The sequence below is a fragment of the Calypte anna genome, chromosome 4A (genome assembly GCF_003957555.1).
Source record: "Calypte anna isolate BGI_N300 chromosome 4A, bCalAnn1_v1.p, whole genome shotgun sequence".
Classification (NCBI taxonomy): Eukaryota; Metazoa; Chordata; class Aves; order Apodiformes; family Trochilidae; genus Calypte; species Calypte anna.
Window position 1 is genome coordinate 18,524,359 of NC_044248.1, and position 21,763 is coordinate 18,546,121.

Sequence of the window (21,763 nt, forward strand, 5' to 3'; positions counted from 1 at the left end):
TTATATATGTGGGCATTGCAAACAGATGTGAAAAATAGAAATCTGAAAAGGCCAGATATTACCAGCACTTCTTGTAAGATATGTTTGAATGGAATCAGCTAAAATAGTACACTCTGTTTTAGTGATTTTAAACTGAACAGAGTAAGCAACTCAGTGGATCAGGTTTTGGCTTCACTCCAGGCACAGAGGCATAGGAATGATGTGGTTTCAGAGGGCTGAATCCAACATGCATGCAGGCAGGCATGTACACAGAAGAGAAGCCAAATTAAAGTGAAAGAGGAGATGTACAGCCCAATCTGGGCTCTCTGCTGGTTAATATGGAAAGTTTGTTCTCTGGCATTTCCTATGCAAACACAAAGAGTGCTTTGAAAGTCGAAGCTTTTTAATTTGCTGCAGGTGCCAACCAGTACAGAGCAATTTAATGTGGGAGTTTAATTTCTGAAGTTACTGCTGGTAAGCTGGCATAGAGATGGCAGGTAAATGGTATCACACTTTGGCAAATTATGTTACATGAAATGAAAGTGGGCCTGTGTCATGTTGCAGAGGAAGATTTTACAAATCAGACGAGTGCAAACTTTTCTCTTTTTTTCTGAATTCCCAATATGTCTTTGCCTTTATAAGATGTGCAGCCCTGCCCTCACCTTGTGTTGAGTGGCACCTGCACCGATGGCCGTGCAGGATGGGTGTGAATACATAAACTCTTGTGCACCTCTGAGCCTCATAGAAGAGAATTCAGATAAGAGATAAAGCTGGTCTGGAGGACAGCTTGGTGACCCCTTTCAGGAGGTCCCTGGTGCAGGGGGTTCCTCCAGCTGCTGTTTTTGGTGTAATTACTGTTTGTGGTGGCTGTGCTGCCCTGCTGCTGGGAAGGGTTTGTAGGTCCTGTGGAAATGCCTGTCACTGACTGCAAACTGAGGGACTGGGAAAGGTCATTGGAGTCAAGGTGGAAGTACAAGATGGCAGGTGGGAAACATTAATCTCTTTCCTTCTGCTTCTAGCTGACAGCTAGATTTTGGAGCAGGATGCTAATTTCTGGCTGCTGGATTGTAAACCTTCTTGCAGAAGGCAAAAGAGACCAGGTTCATTTAACTGAGAACAGTATGCATCCATGGAGACTTCCAAAAGGGCACAAGAACAAAATGTCATGCCTGCAACTTCTAATGACAAGTGCTGCAAATAATCTTCCCTAGGCAACCACCAGCCACATGCTGGCAGCACAGGAAATTCTCAAGTGTAGAGGTTTTATATTTTGTGTTCAGAAATATATGTTTAACTGAGGCATTTGAGGAATTTAAAGATGCTTCTTTACAGGGAACATGGCCTCTTCTCAATGGCCTTGCATCTTAATTTGATTGTATGGTTTTGGGGGGAACAGGGTAAATGTACTGTAGTTACAGTATAAACACATTTTAAAAAAGAACAAGGAGCAGGTTTTGCATTTCTCTTTGAAAGCAATAAAGTTGCTCAGTGGTAACAATAATTTGAGATTTTGACATTTGGTTTTCAGCACCAGTTTTGGAGATTAGAAGTCACCAAAAGAAAGTGGCCAATGGGAAACGTAGTTGTGTCCATCTAAGTGAAACTTGTTTTAAAATTTCACTAAATAAGTAATATGGAAAAGAGCCTTCTGTCCTGGAAGTATTGTGAGGGGCTGGCTATTAGAGTTTCTTCTTTAAAATTCAAACTAATTTATGGAAGTCCAAACAAATAACCTTTTAAAAATTTGAAGTATTTTTTTTAAACTCTGTGTACAGTCCATAAATATTGAGGATACTCTTATTCCCTGGAAATACCAGGAAAATAAGAATACTATTTTAAACTTTTATATACATAAGTACATGTTTTTACAGCAGAGCCCTCCAGCATCTTTGGTGACAATTACGAAGGCCATACTTCCTAAAGCACAGACCAGTCCCTACAACAGCTTCATCATCACACAACTCCTCCTGTGCATCGCACACTCAGTACATTAAAGACTTGATCAGGAGATCTAAAGAGTAACACACCATCCCTTCCTCCAAACCACATTGCAAGCAATAAGTAGAGATGTGTGCATGCTCTCACCATGTAACAGCTGCATAAACCCTTAGTTTCTTGGATAGTTGCTCAGGTAATGCTGACAGTTCCACTTTTCTGCCTGGAAAAACTGTTTGTCTAGGAGTATGGCTTTTGTAAGAAGAAAGGAACAGTCTCAACTTAGAAAACGTGTTACCAAATTAAAAAGCTATTCTGAAGTAATTTTCTGCTAGCATCAGAGGGCCTGCAGGAACAGAGCAAAATTACAGCCTTCACACAATCTATTAGATACCTGCTTGATCTCTCCAGCTCACATTTATGCAGTGGAAATGTGTAAGATTTCGAGTCAGAGTTGCACTGCTAACACAAAAGCCTGAAGGGACTTGGTGAAACCCTTGCCTTTAGACCATGGGTGTACCCGAGGTAGGAAGAAAAATCTAAACTGCCCGCTATGCCAAAACTATGTACTAGATGAATTTCACTGCTTTCTGCCAAAATCCAAATGGGAATAAATAATGCTTATCTCAGTGAGGAGACTGAGAAAAACTACTTTACTAACCTAATTATGAGACATCTCTGTGTATATTTTTGTCTTTATAGTTCAACATAGGTTGAACCTAAATAATACCAAAATATCTGGTATTATTCTGAAGTAACATGGATAAACTTTATATAAGAGCTTAGTCCACTGGACAGTGATGCCAAGCAAGGCTGGTCTGACCTGAATCCTTTTAGAGGTCCATCTACTGCTACTAAGGTATATCTTCCCTTGAGAATTGATCACCTACGCCATGCTACCAATTTTGTGCTATAGGAAAAAAACCCCAAAACACTCAACTTTGTTTTCCAGGCTGTCTACTCCAATCCTCTGCAATTTTCAGCAGCAAGTTCATGTCAGGGGTCCATCTATGTACCTGACATTCCCACTGAATAGTAACTGTGCACTGAGTTGAGTATTGCTGAGCTTTAGATGCTCATAGTAACACAAGACAGAAATGAGAGATCTCCTTTGGAAAATTTTCTGTTTGAAAGAGAGTAAATCAGGAAAAGAACTCCACAGTTTCTTCCTTCCTGGGAATAATTCCTTGAAATATATAATGAAAATAGGAAATTTTCCTTACTCAATTTGCTCCTTCTAGAGAACTTCTTCTAACTCTTTTGCAAGGAGTTCACTTTCAAAGTCTGCATGGTGTGTCTCTGCAGTAGCCAGGGATGTCATTTCTCCAGTTTATCCTACCAGATGACAGGTGTTACATGCTCATCCTACCCTTGATATGATTCAAGAGTACTTTCTTGTAACCCTTGAGAGTAAATTACTTCAACAAGGAAAATAAATGGTGGGAAAGCTCTCTGATCCATTCACCTACCGAATGTCCCCTGCGTAAACTTCTCTCTGCAGAAGCAGTGGTGTGGCAGTGCACCTAAGGATGAGCAGACAGGAGTTTGTGCACTCTTCCTATGAGACCAAGCATCTGAAAGAAGCTGGGTTTCCTATTCTTTGAGAACTTGCCTCCTTTAAGGCAGGTTTATGCCAAACCCTTAACATTTAAAACTTGCAACTAAATGTTACAATTAGGATATCTTTAAGAACTACAGATGCATGAGGTGCAGGGTTTGGGGCCTGGAGAGGAAAAAGGTTGCCTTTGGGGCTGTTTAACTTCTAAGTGTATACTTGGCTCATTATCTCACTTTTTTTGCATCAGTAAGGCTTTATAAGTAGCTTGTTGAAACAAACTATTAACCTAGGAAATAGTTTTTAAAAAAAGAGAAGGAGTGTTTAAAAATTCACTGAAAATTTGCAAAAGTTGACAACACTGACTAGAACTCAAGTTGATCACTGAAAATCGGAAGTCATGCAGTAAATTTCTGACTTTGGTCACTTTGCAGGGAGGAGAGGGGTGGGCAGCATGTTGCAGCAATGTTGAGCCTGAAATTTTTTGGTTTGGCTTTGGTTTTTTGGTCCAGAGTCAGAAGTTTCCAGGAGTGCTTCTGTGCAGCTTTCACATGGAGAAGGGGAATGTTCAAGACTTGACTTGTTTTGCTCATAATGTAAATACTTCTCTTCTCCTCTCCTCTCCTCTCCCTCTCCCTCTCCCTCTCCCTCTCCCCTCCCTCTCCCTCTCCTTCTCCTCTTCCCTCCTCTTTTTTTTTCATGTTTTTCAGCAACAGTTGGGCAAGAATATAAAATTTGGGCAGCCTCCACAAATGACAATTTCTGTGAGGACAATGGGGGAAGCAAACACTGGTATAGAAGAGGATGTGTTGCTCAGCAGCCCCATGGAGATTGAGACTCAGCAGCAGGACACACTGCTCTCAGACAGCAGTAATAAAGTAAGCACTTGAAAGCAATGTCTTTGTGGCATTCTAGTGGTACTAAAGCAGTGAAGTTGACCGTGACATAGCAGATGTCTCCAGGAAGGCACAGCTAAGCTCAGCAGGCTGTTTCGTGTGGGTGTGCTTGTTCTTCTTGCACTGGTGAGAAGTGTGTGCTCTTGGCATCCAGAGCTGGGTCCCACAGAATTACCGGTCTGAACGTCTGCTCTGAACTTCCAGCAAAACAGACATCACTGGCAGTGTAGTTAGAAGATAGGAAATTTTTCTCGTACAGAAAATGCTTTGAAATATGGACTTTCCTGCATGGAACGTTGTGCACAGCATCAAATGTCAAAAAAAGAAAAATTAATTCAAAAAAGGACAGGGGACCGGAGCCTAAATCCCTAAAATCCTGGGTGTTGGAGAAAATATCCATATTTCTCATGGACAAGAATGGAAGACAAGGAAGGGGTAGAAACATTTTGAGAATTATACCAAACATATGATATAACTATAACAATTATTCAAATTATTAATGACATTTTCTATACCAGGAGCTGTGGACATTCAGGTGTCCAGAAAGGTCTTGTTCAGACAGCAAAGAAATAATAGGCAGTGACAAAAGCTTTCTGGAAATCCTCCAAGGCAAGACTGGTTCTCTGTGTCACTGTAATGGCTGAAGAGTATGCAGGGGACAGAAGGACACCCTTCCCTGCCCAGAGAAGGCTTCATGCCTGGGGGCCCTTGGGGAAGGCACGCAGCAGCATACAGCCCTTAAGCTCCTGGAGGGACACAAGGCCACGAGCCTCTGCTCATGTTCACTACTGGTAGTACCAGCTGTGGGGATGGTGAAGGCAGTGAGTGTCCTCTGAGGCTCATGCCTATATTCATCCAAACACACAGAAGGGAAATTTATGGCTGAGGTGGCCCAAATTCCTCATCAGTCTTCAAGGGGTGAGGTAGCTCCTCAGTGACCACTTCCTTTGTGGCTGTGGTTGGATCTGTCAGGGAGCCAGGAATTTGGGTAGGACCTGCAGGCTCACGCCACTACCTCTGCTGTTTGGGAGGATAAAAATGAAGCTGAAATAAGGTATAGTTATTTTGCTGCACAAATACTATGTTTTGAAGCAACCAGTTAAGGTGAATCAAGAGCACCCTGTGTGCACAGAGTGCAGTGGGATTGTGGACAGGTTTTGTCTATATTCCCTGGTACTAAGTGAGACTCTGATACCAACACACATTCTCTGCAGACAGCCTTCTTGCTAGGTCCTGCAAGAGACCTGAATGTCACCTAGTGACCTTCAGCTCGAAGAAGAGAATAATTCCAGCATTAAAAAACCACTGGAGTATCTTTGTGTAATAAGGAAAGAGAAACACAGTCTTTACCAGCTACTCTTAAATATTATGTTTTAAAAACAAATGAATGCCCCTTTACATAGTCCTTTTCCCAAATACTGAAGAAGCAATCCACTCAGAGGAGACTGCAGATGCCAACAAACCAATGCTACATGCATAGGGTCAGCCAAAGCACTCAGTACTTCCCTCTTACCTTGCCCTACTCACTGCCTGCTAGGTCAGAGATTTCTGCTGCACAGCAGCTTGCCTGCTGTCTGCTCCTTCTCTGCTCTTGGCCTTTTAACTCCTCTGTGTGATTATCTGCATAGGTCCTGGGCCTCCATCAGGACTTAGTGGCCAGGACCACGTAGTGCTGCTCCTCTCCAAACAGATTTCTTGTGTTGCTTTGTGACTTTTGATTTTTCATGCTGAGTAACTTAGATTAATGGCAAGAGTTCTGGCTTTCATTTAACCTGTACTTTTAAAACTGCTTTTTTTAGGCTTTGTAGAGTCATAGAATCATTAAGGTTGGAAGAAGCCTCTTAAGATCAAGTCCAACCATCAACCCAACACCACCAACTAACTAAGCCATGTCCTCAAGTGCTATATCCATGTATTTTTTGAACACCTGTAGGGATGGTGACTCCCACCACTTCCCTGGTTAGTCTGTTCCAATGCCTGACCCCTCTTTCTGAAAGAAATTTTAATTCTTAAAATTCTTAAAGAATTTTTTTCCTAATATCCAATCCGAATCTTTCCTGATGCAACTTTCCTCTCATCCTGTCACCAGTTATATGGGAGAAGAGACCAATTCCCACCTCACTACAACCTCCTTTCAGGTAGTTGCAGAGAGCAATAACATCTCCTCTCAGCCTCCTCTTCTCTAGACTAAATGATCCCAATTCCCTCAGCATCTCCTTGTAAGACTTGTGCTCCAGACTCCTCAACAGCTTCATTAGTCTTTTCTGAACACACTCTAGCAACTCAATTCACTCTTGTAGTGAGGAGCCCAAAACTGAACACAATATTCAAGGTGTAGATGCTAACAGTCATGTGTAATGGGTGTAATGGGATCCCAGCATTCATTAGGTTATGAATTAATACTGTCATATAATGATTAAAAGCACTATTTCTGGCTATGATATATTTCTGGCTTCGAGCCCTACCCCTTAAAAATCCCCTCCTGTGAGATGGCTTGAGAGGGATGGTAGCCAAGGGGTCCCCGTGGCTCTGCTGGTTCTTGGGGGTCCAGTTTGCTTTGTAAGAAGTGGAGTTGCCAAAAACCTGGACGGGAAGGTCTTTGCAGCACAGCTAATGTTTGATCACGTTCCCATATTTTTTCCTTAGGTGTAGGTCAGGAGCAAATAAAATTCTTAAGAGCTAATTGAAATCCTACAAAGCTCTTTTGATTTGGGACCTGGTTACCTTGCTAAGGAGTGGTTTGCCTGTTGTAGTGTCTTATAGCAGCTTCTGTGAAGACAGCAGTGATTTAAGGAGCAACAAAAGAAACTTGCAGCATTTAGAAACAAGAATTGTTTCTAAATTTATCCATTAGTCCTGTAGTGACAGGAAAGGGTAAAAATTCTCCTCTAACATACATGAATTCACAAGTCCTTTAGACAATATTTTTTAGATGCTTTAAATTTTAGAATCTAGCAGTGGTAATAATCTTTGTTTTCTAGTCCACCAGAACTCCAGATATGTGGAGAACAATGACTTTGGCTGGAACAGAACATGAACTGGAAGAAAAGGTAACAACACTTTTTATGCTTGGTTTGAACTGAGTTACTGTCTAATTTTAGTCATCAGAAGCCTGACAGTTTTTTCTTTAATGCACATTGAATTCTTTCACAACTGTCCAAGATTTTGTGAATGTTACGCTGTTTTGGGGCTGGTAAATAAGCAATAACTAAGACTGAGAAATCTGTAAGAGCTGATTGCAGGAAACAGCAGAACTCAGTCCCTGCCAGTTTTGCAGCATTCCTGCATTTGATGTATTAATCACAGAGCCATGCTTTTCATAAGTATTTCTACTACTTAATTATGCCTACATGTAATTCAATAAGTGTATGCAAAACATTCCATCAGCTTTTAAGTAATTGGTTCCCTAATTAGCATATGTTTAACCTCAGAAGATTACAGAGCTGTCTTGAAAACAATGTATGTGATTTTCTTTCTTTACTGAAGATGTTTTCTCCTGTCTTTTTTTTTTCCCTGTCTTCTTTTCCCACTTGAATTGTGCCAAATACCGGTCTCAGGATGACAGCTTGGTGACTTATGGGACAGATTGATTACAGGCTCACTCTTGAATGTCTAGACATAATGCAGTTCCACTCTATTTATTCATGAGAGAAGTCTCACTAAATCACTTTATATTTGCACTTTCTGAACCCATATGTTTGAAGGGCAAAAAAAAAAAAAAAAAAGCACCAATCAAAGCCAGTATTTCTTATTTTATTTTTTGCTGTTCTTTAGTGCCAGCTTGGATAACTCCACATTGACTGTGGAGGGAAGGTTTTCTGTAGTCACTCTGCCAGTCTGAGATCCAATACTGTAGCCATCTCCCATGCAGATAGTACAGCTCTGGAGCTGTTCTATTATAATATCTAGATAAGTCAATCTATCTGACTTGCTTTTGCCTAAAGTGTATAATCTAAATTATTTAAAGATGTAGATTTTTTTTTCCACAGTAAGCAAACTTTAAAATATCTCTATGTTTGATGTTGCTTCAAACTGCCTCTATGTTTCCCATACCAAACAATTTCTGCATGGAGCTAAACTATGAAAAATATTGTTAGAATAGTCTAACTATATTTTAAGTAAAAAGTATAAAAATGTGTAGTACTGTAAACAAGAAAATATTACAGGCTTATATTACAGAAATAAACAGGGTTTGAAATATTTTCTGCTAATAACGTACTTGAATTCAAAACTACAAAAGCTTTTTCTTTTGTATGTGTGTGTGTGTAGTATGTCTGTCTGTCTGTCTGTATTTATTTATTTATTTACTTAAATGAAATTAATAGCTTCATAACAGCTTCTCATGTGTTTGATACAACCAGGTCCCTCCAGTCAAATCATCTCGACCAAAAAGACAATTTTCTTGTTCTGGCACAATTGAAACAATCAATTTGGATTCAGTTCCCCAGGCTGTTGCTCGTCTAGACAACAGTGCTGCTAAACACAAGCTGGCAGTGAAGCCAAAAAAACAGAGGATGTCCAGAAAGCACAAGAGATTAACAAAGGTACTGATTCACTGGTCAAGCAGTGGGAGGGAGGTTGCTTTTGAAGCTGGGTGCAAAATAACCATAAGTGCACCTATAGACAGAGAACAGTCTTAAGATGTGATTAACACTGGTAGAGAGAGCTATTAAAAGCTTCCTCAACAAATCTTGTGTCTTTAAGGCAAAACAAAATGCACACTTATTTTGTCTTGAAAACAAGACAGAGACCTAAAGATTAAACCCTCGCTGGAGAGAAGATGCACAGAAGTTTTAATACAGCAAGTTGAGACAAAAATATCTTGCAGCTGAGGTACCTTCACTAGGATTTTACACTGGGAGAGCTTTCTGATTCTAGTTTTTCTAGTAAAAAAATCAGGTCATAAAGGACTGAAGGATATCTGCCACAGTTAATGCAGCTCTGGTACAGGCAATAATATAGTGCAAAATATGAATAGGGACAAAGTAGATTTTCTAAAACTGGCATGGCTCCTGACAGTCTTATCATTGTCTTGTAAGAAAGAATAATACCAAAGTAATGCAGCTCTCGCAGCAACTAGAGTGAATTATCAAATCCCTGCTTTGTGTACTTACTGCATGGCTATTTTGATTTTTTACCCTGACATCTCACCAGTGCTTGTAAGTGGGACAAGACAGTTCAGATAATTCAGGGTTCAGGAGAAGCCACTGTCCTTAGTACCACACCATTGTGCTTGTGTGTATCGCTCTTGCAGCTGAAGAAATTAAATGTAAAACTCTTGCTTATACAGAATGTTTAACTGAAGCCAAATAACAGCAAATAACAGCAAATAACAGCTAGACAGGGCATTAGCTGAGCTGTTTTCCTCATGGAAAGTGCATTCAGTTTATTGTGGGTATTGCCCCCCATGGCAGGGCTGTGGGGCAGGCCCAGGGAAGCTGGCAGCAGGGAGTAAATGCCTCAGTACAGCAGAGCGTTGCTGGGGAGCTGTGGGTTCATGTAGGTCCATGCATGTTCCCATGGTTCCTGCAATACAACTGGAGTCTTGACACAGCTAATGAGGAAAATATTCTGGCTCAGGATCTGTGGAAAGCAACCAGATTGCCTTTTCCTGAGCAGTGTTCTTTCCTGCCCAGCATTGCATATCTCTTTTCTTCAGGCAATAGCTTCTGTCCCTGCAAGTAACAACCAGATTTGCCATGAAAGAACTGGCAAAATAATGCCCTTAAGCAGGCACTAATTATTTAAGGCTTAAAGGATGGAGTTCTAAGTAGTAGAACAGGCACATGAAACTTGTGCTATATTCCTTGGGCTTCTGTAAATTTGAAATGGCAGGTCTCAATCTGGATTAGCTCATGTATGCCAAATGGTGATTCAGTATTTAGCATTATACTCTTGTCACTGTTAGGATGTTTTCTTTTTTTGAAAGGCTACCAATGAAACAGGTGAGAGGCATGGGACCTATGATGGTGTGATCCATAAACTGGGGTGCGTGTGTTGGCTCTGGATCAAAATCGTTGTTTAAAAAAAAAAAAAAGGATTGATTCTCATTTGCAGTGGATTTTTGTCTGTAAAGAATAACAAGTCAATAGCCAATATTGAGTAACTCCAAACTTTTCTCCTAATTTTAGGGATCACAGAGTTTAACAATAACAGAATTTGAGCCAGAAGACTTAGAACCTGAGCTGTATGGAGACAGATACCCAGGCTATAATGGACACATCATAGCAGACAAGCTAATCCAAAACAGAGATGAGCAGAAACAGATTCATCTGGCAGAGGAGAAAAGAATTGAAGATCACTGGGGGATCTTAGAGGCTGAAAGGATAAGGCAGATTGTAGAAATGGAAGAACAACGAGAAATGGAAGAACAAAGGTGCCAAGAACTTGAGCAGATGAAGAAAGAGCAGGAAAGAAGGCATTGTGAAGATGAGAGGAAGCAGTATGTCCTTGAAGAAGAGACAGCTTCAGAAACAGAAGAGCAAACATGCCATAAAGAGGAGAGAAGATTGCTCCAGGATGGAAAGAGACAAGAGCTGGAAAAGCGAAGGGAGAAGGAGTTGGAGGAGCAACATGGACAAGAGCTGGAGAAGCAGAAGCACCAGGAATGGGAGGAGCAACAGAGACAAGAGCTGGAGAAGCAGAGAAACCAGAAACAGGAGGAGCAGAAGAGACGAGAACTGGAGGAGCAGAGGCACCAGAAACAGAAGGAGCAACAGAGACAAAATCTGGAGGAGCAGAGGCAGTGGGAATGGCAGAAGCAACAGAGACAAGAACTGGAGGAGCAGAAACACCAGGAATGGGAGGAGCAACAGAGACAGGAGCTGGATGATCAGAAACGCCAGGAATGGGTAGAACAACAGAGACAAGAGCTGGAGAAGCAGAAACGCCAGGAATGGGTAGAACAACAGAGACAAGAGCTGGAGAAGCAGAAACGCCAGGAATGGGTAGAACAACAGAGACAAGAGCTGGAGAAGCAGAAACGCCAGGAATGGGTAGAACAACAGAGACAAGAGCTGGAGGAGCAGAAACGCCAGGAATGGGTAGAACAACAGAGACAAGAGCTTGAGGAGCAGAAACGCCAGGAATGGGTAGAACAACAGAGACAAGAGCTGGAGGAGCAGAAACGCCAGGAATGGGTAGAACAACAGAGACAAGAGCTTGAGGAGCAGAAACGCCAGGAATGGGTAGAACAACAGAGACAAGAGCTGGAGGAGCAGAAACGCCAGGAATGGGTAGAAAAACAGAGACAAGAGCTTGAGGAGCAGAAGCGCCAGGAATGGGTAGAAAAACAGAGACAAGAGCTTGAGGAGCAGAAGCGCCAGGAATGGGTAGAAAAACAGAGACAAGAGCTTGAGGAGCAGAAGCGCCAGGAATGGGTAGAACAACAGAGACAAGAGCTGGAGAAGCAGAAGCACCAAGAACAGGAGGAGCAGAAGAGACGAGAGCTGGAGGTGCAGAGGCACCGGGAATGGGAGGAGCAACAGAGACAAAAGCTGGAGGAACAGAAACACCAGGAATGGGTAGAACAACAGAGAAAAGAGCTGGAGGAGCAGAAGCGCCAGGAACAGGAGGAGCAAAGACATCAGTTGGAGGAACAGAAGCATCAGGAATGGGAAGAGCAGAGGCGCAAGGAGCTGGAGGAGAGACAGAGACAAGAGCTGGAAGAGCACAAGAGGCTACAGCAGAAAGAATTAAGGCAACATGAGATTGAAAAACAGTATCAAGAGAAAGAAGAAGGAAATTGGCTGAAGGAACAAAAAGAACTCAAGGAACAAAATAAGGAAGAAAATCAGAGACAAGAGCTAGAAGAGGAACAGCTTCAAGGAGCTGAAATAAAAATTAAGCTGGAGAAAGAAGCTGAGAGCCTCAAACAACAGAAGAAACAGGAGGAACAAAAGCCGCATTTAAAGGAAAAAGGAGAGAAGATAGAGAATGATCAACCCCACCAAGTAATGGATAAGAAAAATAAACTGGAAGAGCAGAGAAAACGCAAGTTCACAAGACAAATGCACATGGAAAGTGCAGATACTGTACTACAAGATGAACTGAAGCAGCAAAAGGAACAAAATGAACAAGAATGGAATAAGCTGGAAGAGCAGGAGGTAAACACAGAAGGACAAAACCTTCCACAAACCCAACCAAAAAAATTCTTGGAACAGCAACAGGATGAGGATCAGTTGCATTCTGGAGGGGCTGATCAGCATCCGGTAGAGCAGAATCTTCAAGAAGGATCAAAATCCTCAAACCTCAAGCAGACAGAAAAAGGAAATAAAACAGCAGAAGAAGTCCTAGCCCAGAAACTGAAGAGAGAAGTTGAGGCTCAGGAGCAAAAGCGAATAGGAGAAGAACTTAGGTGGCAAGAGGTAGATGAAAGACAGACCACATCCAGACCCTTCACGTTTCAAGTGTCTTCTGGAGATAAACAGATCATATTTCAGAAGGTCAATCTGAGTCCAGTCATGCCTGTCAAAGGAGCAGGACTTTCTTCTCCATCCACCAAAGACTACAGGATGCAGGCTTCCAGCAAGGGCTCACATACACTCCCATCATCTGTGTGTGTACCCCACACAGCTATTTTGGTTACTGGAGCACAGCTGTGTGGCACAGCTGTTAACCTGAACCAAATAAAGGACACAGCTTGTAAGTCATTACTTGGCTTAACGGATGAGAAAAAAACCATGGATATTCCTTCACCAGAGAAGGCCCAGAAAAAGAAACAGGATCCCAAACCCAGCAGCAGTAGGATGAAATATGCACAAGAGACACTGAACAACCAGGCTGTGCTTGCTGAGTGGGCTTCCATCCGCTCCAGGATCCTGAAGAGCGCAGAAAATGGCAAATACAACGAGAGGGTAAGTGTCTGCAGACACAGTGATGACTGGACACCCCGAGGACGAGGAGGTTCCCATGGCAACTTGAGGAAAACCCTGTCTGCAAACGCAAAGTTTTCTATAACACCAGCATGGCAAAAATTTTCAGAGGCTTCCAAAGCCAATTCAGATGCTGAGAATGTCAGTGCAGCAAAAGGCAGTGAAACGGTGGCTGCAAACAGAATCACTGGCTCATCCACGGATTCAAAGGAGGATGTGGCTCCCACTCTAAAGGATAATGTAGCTGAGAAGGCTAAGGAGAAAATTGAAACCCAGAGTGAAATGGCAGACAACACGGAAGGCTGTAAATATGCAAAAGATCTTCCATCTTTCCTTGTTCCAAGTTTTCCTCATTCTCCAGGCAAAGAATTACCCCAGGCAGAACTTCCCAGTGCTGTGGAAAATCAGCAGAATAACGGCACAAACCCCCCAGATAAACCAGCTCCAAATGGAGAAGAAAACGTTTCTCCTTTTGGGATAAAGTTACGAAGGACAAACTACTCCTTACGTTTCCATTATGATCAACAGGCAGAGCAAAGGAAAAAGAAAAGATACAGTGCAGGAGATAGTTTTGATGGTGTGCCTGACCCACTAGGTACGGCAGAAGGTGAGAATGAGTCCACTGTTTTTGCTCCACAAGAGAGTACGTCCCCTGGCATGGGGAGGGTGAATGTCCCTGATAACTTAAAAGACTCAAAAGACTCTCCAGTTACTGTGCTGGAGGCTTCACAACCAGTGGGTTCACCAGTGGTCCTACCATCCACTGGTCAGAGTGCTTTACCCCCTGCAATCAAGTCACTGGCCCCACAGAAACCTGCGTTAGCTCCAAAGCCCACCAGCCAGACACCACCATCATCTCCTCTCTCTAAAATCAACAGATCAAACCTAGCTGATGCCCTAGGGCAAAGGTTGGTGAAAGCTGAATCAGATGGTGGCTGGAAAAAAGAAGGCACAGCAAACGCAGTGCTCCCCACACCATCCAATGAGTACAAAAATGAAGAGGAAGAAATCAGAGAAAAGAAGTCATTTTTCCCATCTTTAAGTATTCCATGGAGAGAAAAGAATGAGAAAAAGCCTGAGCCTTTGAAGAAAGGTATGTGTGTTTTTAAGGTCATTTAGCTATATTGTGTGCATTTCCAAGATGAGATACTGGAGATCCAGAGGAAGACATTTGGTCTTAAGCTATAATTTTTACCTGGCATGTAATTTATGGAGTACCACTACTTTGCTTAGGGTTATCTCAGTGAATGGGACTTCCCGTGCCCAGAATTTAATTCAGACTCAGTGTGACCAGGGCAATCAATTTCAAGGAGGGAACAGAAGTGTGTGTGTGTTTTCCTTGGCAGAGATATTACCTAGTTAGTTAGATGATGAACTCAGTGTTCCATGTGTAATGGTGTCATCAGAGTTGGAGAAGTAATTTTTATAATTTACATTATGTTGTTTTAGGGGAATATCATCTAGCTTAAAAAACTATTAAGATCTAGGTCCCCTGTAGTACCTATCCTGGGCAAATTCTTTATTTAACCCAATACAGCTGAGCACAGGAGTCTGCATTCCAGGGGTGCTCTTTAGTGACAAGTAACAATTACAGTAGCCATAGTGGCTCTTTCAGAGAAGTGTTGAAAGTCCTTGTGTCCTGAAATAGTATTCTGCGCAAGTGTGAAAACTAACATTTTAGCCTAATGACCCTCAAGAGAGCAAGAAATCCAGCATTTAATTGAGAAATTAAATGGGGTGGAAGAACGCCAAGCACCAATATAGGTTAAGGGTGGACGTGCTGGAAAGCAGTTCAGAGGAGAAGGATCAGGGGGTCCTGCTATATAGTAAGTTATCCATGAGCCAGCTGTGTGCCCTTGCTGCCAGGAAGGCCAATGGAATCTTGGGATGCATAAGGAAGAATGTGGCCAGGAGGTCCAAGAAGGGCATTCTCCCCCTCTGCTCTGCCCTGGTGAGGCCACAGCTGGAATCCTGCATCCAGTTCTGGGCTCCCAAGCTCAAGAGAGACAGGGAACTGCTGGAAGGCCCAGTGGAGGCTCATGAATATGACTGGGGGACTGGTGAATCTCTCTTACGAAGAAAGGCTGAGAGAGCTGGGACTCTTTAGGCTGGAGAAGGAAAGGCTGAGGAAAGACCTTAATTAATGTCTCCAAGTATCTAAAGGGTGGGTGCAAGGTAGATGGAGCCAGACTCTTCTCAAAAGCCGACAGGCACAAGCTGGAACATAGAGAGTTCCATTTAAACATAAGAAAAAACTTCTTTACTATCAGGTTGAGAGGACACTGAACAGGCTGTCTAGGGAGGTTGTGGAGTCCCCTTCTGTGGAGATATTCAAAGACTGCCTGGATGCAGTCCTGGGCAATGTGCTCTGGGGAATCCTGCTCTAGTGGGACAGCTGGACTAGATGATGTGTAGAGGTTCCTCTCAACTCTGATAATTCTGTGAAATGCCAGGTTTTTTCCATTCTTGAATTTTGCACGCATCAAGACACTTCCAACACTGTATCTCAGCAGAACTGTTTCTCAGTTTTTACAATTCTTTACGCTTTTTCATTTCCCTTCCATTTTAAAAGGAGGATTTACAGAAACTCATCAGAGGCAGAGCTGCTGGCCTAAGAGAGCAGAGTCTGGGCCACTGGGGAGGTGTCTGTACTCACTGATTTCTACAGGAGCACCTCTGCACCCCATTGCTGCTCCCTACAACCCCTAACAGCTACTGGGTGCTAACCCCAATTTCATGCAGGGTACAGAAAGCCAAACATTCCAATGATGATTTTTAAAAATCCCATAAACGACCAATGTCTTTTATGGGAGGGGCTGCATTTAATGGGAGGACATAATGTCAGTGCCCTTTATTTGGCTGAAGTTTGCTTCTCTTAAGTACAGCTGAAAAATCAGGGAAGTTCAATGGATAGTAGCTGGATCCTTTTAGTCAGAGGTGTAAACAATCAATGCCTGAATATTATTTTAACTGAAATATTTCAGGTATCTGTAGTTATGGCTCTAAGATTCTGAGGTAGGCTTTTTAACAAAAAAGGGTAAAAATGGACAGCTGTATGAGTATATGGAATTAGGTCTTGTTCTTGAGGCATCAAAGCTGTTTCAGGATTTGATGTACAGTCCAGGAAGGTCTGTGAATGGCATGGCATTCAGCAGGCTTGAGTCCAGAGTTTTCACAAGGTAGAGAAGTTGACCTTGCTTGAGGCAAGTGCACTATTTAACTGATTCTTTTAACATTTCTTTCAGAGAAACCAGTCCTCCAGAGCAGGCACTCTTTAGATGGCTCTAAATTGATGGAAAAAGTTGAAACTTCACAACCGCTTTGGATTACATTAGCACTGCAAAAGCAAAAAGGATTTCGTGAGCAGCAAGCTACAAGGGAAGAGAGGAGACAAGCCAGAGAGGCAAAGCAAGCAGAGAAGCTGGCTAGAGAAATGGTAAGCAATATTTAGAAACCTGCCCATTAGAAATACTGATACCAGAATTATCACTGTTAGCTAGTTTTGTAATATGAAAGGGAAAATTTTTCTTTTTCAGTTTGGTTTGTAAGATTTCATAAAAGTTAAAATGACAGTGAGTGAAAAGGAAGTCTGAAAGTCTGGAGGTTACTTTTGCAAAACTGAGACCTCCATGAGAAAATACTGTGCAGTAGTGTGACAGTTTTAGTGTAAACTCTGATGCCCTTCTATGAGGTGGTAGTTAATGGCAGACATCAGCACAGCCACAGTACGGTTTGATGGAACAGAAAAACTGTGTGCAACATGGTCCTTTGAAAGCTTTAGTAGGTAGCAGCAGGAATACTAATATAGAGGTGAATAAATTTGAATTTGTCCTAACATGGTACATAAAATGGTATATAATGTGGTATATATGGTCCTAACATGGTATATAAAATGTAGACAAATTAAAGAAATGAACTGTCATGTAAAAAACTCAAATGCCTAAAGCAGGCACTGAATTCAAAGATCACTTATTTCCTGTATTCTAAATAGCTATTTACTATCCATGGTTTTTTATTAGTAAGAAAAACACTTCTACTTACAGTACAAAGTGATGCTATACAAGCAATGATGCTGTATATAGATCTCACAGATGGTGAAAAGTGAGATTATGTGGATAACTAAGTATATTTTGTTGTTTGCTGTGAGACCTAAATTTCTGATGGACACATCCATAATTACAGCCATAAATAACTGGCAGCAGGAAACAGTAGTGGGTGTGAAGTTGCCCACAGATGCACACAGTTTCGGGGCTGTATTTAACAGGTAGGGCTTGGCTCAAACTGTTCAATATTTTGCCTGAAATGTCAACATGACAAATTTAACTTTGTGGGATTTTATTTAAAGTCTTTGTTAACTTACTTCTAGAAGTATCAGCATGTTTTTAGTTTTTGCTGAAAGGGAAGGTTAAAGAAAGGACAGGTGATGAATGAAAGCACTGAGTGTGACATTTCTTAATTGTAGCCAGTGTATGACAGACTGTTTCTGATCTAGCAGTTTTCCTTCTCTGTTCTAGGCTGCTGCAAGTAATCAGTCAGACAATAAAAGCAACAATAGCAAAACAAGCACACTGCAGAAATCAACAACTCAGGAAGGGGAGAAGAAAACTGAGACTGCTGTGTCAAGACTAGAAAGAAGGGAGCAGCTAAAGAAATCAAACACCCTTCCAACTTCTGTGACAGGTACTGTGAGAGATTCAGATTTACTGTAGGAACAATGAACTTCAGAAGTGGTATTGCATGTTTTTGAGAAGGTGAAGGAATTATTTTTTTTCTCCTATACTACCATTAGAATTAGAAATACATTGTCTTTTAGCAAGGAGCAACACATTTGTCCCAGTCTCATGTGCTGGCCATTACATGGGATGTACATGATTTTAACAGGTTTTTAAAGTTTCACTACTGCATTTGCTTAGAAATGCCCCAATTCAAGGTAAAAAAAATAATTAGCTTGTCCTCCCAAGCCAAATCCAATAGTATTCTTGGAACATGACTAATGCACATTAGAAGGATTTGATTTACTGTAAATTGCAATTGCAGTACTGTTTTGCCTTTAGGTTGGGGGTAATACTGGGGGGGGGGGGAATGATACTTAACTTCTACAACGTGTATTTCTGTAGAAAAGGAAGAATATTGTGTTCCCACACCTCCCAGTCTGCCAAGGAGAAATACTCACCCCAGAATATTTGGAATGAGTAGTCTTGTTTCATTAAAAAATGCAAATCAATTGAAGGTAGACTTTCAGTTGGAATTTAGGACTTCTACCTCTTATTCAAGTATTTGGCATGGAAGGTTGGAACCAGAACCTATTACTATATCTGCCACTTCAGTTAAGCTGAAATAATTACATATTCAAAAGGCAGGCACAATAAAAAAAAATACCTGCCCAAGGGGCATAATATTTGGGATGGTGTAAGGTGACTGTTGAAATAGAGACTTTCTGTAGGTATATTTCTCTAGCCAGTATTAGTCCTAGGCAAAGTGTTTTGCAGAAGAGTACAGATAGGTGTTGAAGAATTTCACAAATTGCACATTAAAGAATGCAGGCTTCTTTGAATGAATCCTCATATCAGCCAAATCTATTCAGTATCAATCCAAGCCAAGAATAATGACATGTAACTCCTGAAAGCAATGTGGTAATGAATGTATCTGATGTGTAATAATAAAGGCTAAACCAATGCTACTCCTACATCACTGACTGCTCCCAACTCAACAACCCCATGACTGCCTATAGTCAGTTGTTTCAGGCACTGCATGTGCACACAGATATCCCAGAGAACTTTACTTGCCACATCTTGGGTTGATCTAGATGATCTTTAAAGGTCCCTTCCAACCCAAACCATTGGCTACATTTGGAGCCAGGGAGCCAACTATACAAATATACCATATGCAAGTATTCATTTATTATGGATGATGACACTGATTTGGGTTTCCCATAATTAGGAGAGCATTTAAGGCATAAGATCAAGCTAGAACATGATTAAAACAAAAGTTTGATGAGTCCTCCTCTAAGGTCATGAAAAAAACCACCTAAAACCTGAAGAAGCTGGTATATTTCAGACTTGCATTTGAGTCTTGTACAGCAGGAACTAGTAAGAGAGTGTAACCTTTAAAATTGCATAAATTACCATAACCTTTAAAATAAGCAGCTTTTTGAAAATGTCTTTCCATAGCAAGAGCTGCTACTGATGTTCATTTACTTATAGCTAAAAATACATTATTAAAGATGTACTAAAAGGAAAAATAAACAATTTTGCCATGCAATTTTAAAGCTTTTTAAAACATTCAAAACCTGAAAATTAAATTTAACTGAAATTTAGACTGACTATGAACATTTACACACAAAAGAAACTTTCTGGCTCATAAAAATTAAGATGTGTAAAGGGGATTAGTGAGGAATTACTCTGTAACTAACATTTTTAGAGTTACTCGATAGGTTTCAGATAGGACTCATTGTGCCCAGTCTGCCTTTCAGGGCATTCCCTGTTTCAGAATGGTAATAATCATCCCACCTGACTTCTGCAATATACTTCTCCAGTTCTGCTCTGTAAAGTTGCTTGCTAGAAACCAGTTCCTTATTGAACACATCTTCTTGCTGAGGCAGCTCTTTGTCTTAATATACTATTATAAAGAATTTGTGCCAAACAGCTGTTGAAGAAAGCTGGTTCTTTGGTTTTTCAGGATAGTCTCACAAGAGTGGTTAAGTGAGGCCAGAGATCTGTAGGACTGCTTGCTGTGTGTTTGTCTCAGAGCTCTAATCTGAAGGCTCAGTATAAACCTTACTGAATAGTTTGGTTACACCTGTTCAGCAGCTGCATTACCAAAGAGGAAAAAACCACAACCAGTCAGCTTTATTTCCCATTGTATGCTACATTGCATTTGTAATTGAAATAATTTATGTAAAGAAGATGATTGGCAAATTGGAAATGTTTTCTATTTTCTGAAAATTTTGTCCCTATTTTTGTCAGTTACATTGCTTGAAGTCACCTCTGAAAAAGGATACTCAGCTCCTGCTAATTTGATTATTTTGCAAATACAATTAAAAGCTAGATTTAACTAAAAGGGCTGGAAATAAATACTAAGAGTTAGATCAGAACATCTGCACAGAAAAGCAGAAACTCTAAAGTCCTGCAATGAAACACAGAGCTCAACTAATGTTTTGCTTTGTTCTTATCTTTTCCCCTCCCCACCCTTTCAAAAACAGTGGAAATTTCAGATTCTGTTCCATCAACTCCACTGGCAAAGGAGGTTGCCAAGAGATTCTCTACGCCTGATGCTAACCCTGTGTCAACAGAACCAGCCTGGCTTGCATTAGCCAAGAGGAAAGCAAAAGCCTGGAGTGACTGTCCACAGATCATAAAGTAAACTGTAAAATCACATCTTTATTGCTGACTATTATTGCTTTCTTTTTATTTATTCAGCTTTTTACATGACAAAACTGAAAATGCATGTATCGAAGGACTGAAAACTGAACTGATCACCATTTTGCTCTAGCTCACTGTAAAGTCTACTCAAGTCATATATTCCACTGCTTTGACAAATAGCTAAATGAGGTCACAGCAGAAATTTCAGAGCCAGACTCTCTAAAAAAATTAAGAATGCTCAGATACTGGATGTAAATTTTAGCATGTATTATAAAAAGGGCCAGAACTTCAGTTCACAAGCTCCTTATATTCTCTGAGTATTTGGTTCTGGAATTTTAGATCTCTGCACTTAACTGGAGATCTCAGAAATTTTTTTCAACATTCCACTGTTGAAAATTAAGGCAAGATGCATGTTCCCTTCTCATTAGTCCTAAATTTTTTAAAGTGTTAAACTGTACAAATTGTCAGTCCTACCTGCTATCTGAAAGCTTCTTCCCTAATGAAGAACTTCTGGAGGTATCTCATCTGCAAATGATGAGTAGAAAGATGATACCATCCACATGCTGAGGTAATTTCTTTCATCATAGAACTAATAGATTATGTCTGTATCTCCTTACTCCTAAGAAGAAAAAAATTCATCCTACTTAAAAAAAAAATATTTGAACAAAACTCAGAAAGCTTCCAGAAAGAAGCCAAGGAGTCAGTGTTTCTTCCAGTCATTTAAGTGCATCACTGTTTGTGCTTGGCCATATTTAAGATGCACAGGGATGGTGATTGCAGCTGACAACTTTAGATCAATTGACTGGAACTCAATCAAGTGAATCTATTCCTGTGCTTGTGGAGCTGTAGAATTACTCTCAGTAAGTTCCCAGAGGAGTTGCAGAACTGAAGTGAAATGAGAACTGAAAGGTAAGTAAGTCAGTGAGAGTCTCAAGAGTTTTAACTCTGCATTCTTCCTGATTTTACTGCACGTGCAACTTCAGGTGGTTCAGATAACTTCCCGTACTTTGACCAACACAGCCAGAACACTTCAGGAAGAAGTTTACTTTCTCCATCTCAGGTATCTGCTGCTGCAGTTGAACACTTTATTACTACTTGTAACTAAAACAGAAACGTTCACCCCCTCCCTCTTACAAAAAAGGATAAAGTCCATAATATAATAAA

At 41.0% G+C, this 21,763-nt stretch overlaps 1 protein-coding gene across 1 annotated transcript in view; it reads left to right on the forward strand.

Moving 5' to 3' along the window:
• Positions 1 to 20,600, forward strand: part of CRACD (capping protein inhibiting regulator of actin dynamics) — a 39,663-nt gene extending 19,063 nt beyond the window's left edge. Inside the window, exons 3-11 of the mRNA XM_030449842.1 lie at positions 4,180 to 4,347; positions 7,347 to 7,415; positions 8,727 to 8,909; positions 10,497 to 10,938; positions 11,083 to 11,456; positions 11,739 to 14,331; positions 16,484 to 16,674; positions 17,753 to 17,918; positions 20,440 to 20,600. Of these exons, the coding sequence (XP_030305702.1) occupies positions 4,180 to 4,347; positions 7,347 to 7,415; positions 8,727 to 8,909; positions 10,497 to 10,938; positions 11,083 to 11,456; positions 11,739 to 14,331; positions 16,484 to 16,674; positions 17,753 to 17,918; positions 20,440 to 20,600 (4,347 nt within the window). The remainder of the gene's footprint in view (positions 1 to 4,179; positions 4,348 to 7,346; positions 7,416 to 8,726; positions 8,910 to 10,496; positions 10,939 to 11,082; positions 11,457 to 11,738; positions 14,332 to 16,483; positions 16,675 to 17,752; positions 17,919 to 20,439) is intronic.
• Positions 20,601 to 21,763: the final 1,163 nt, after the last annotated feature.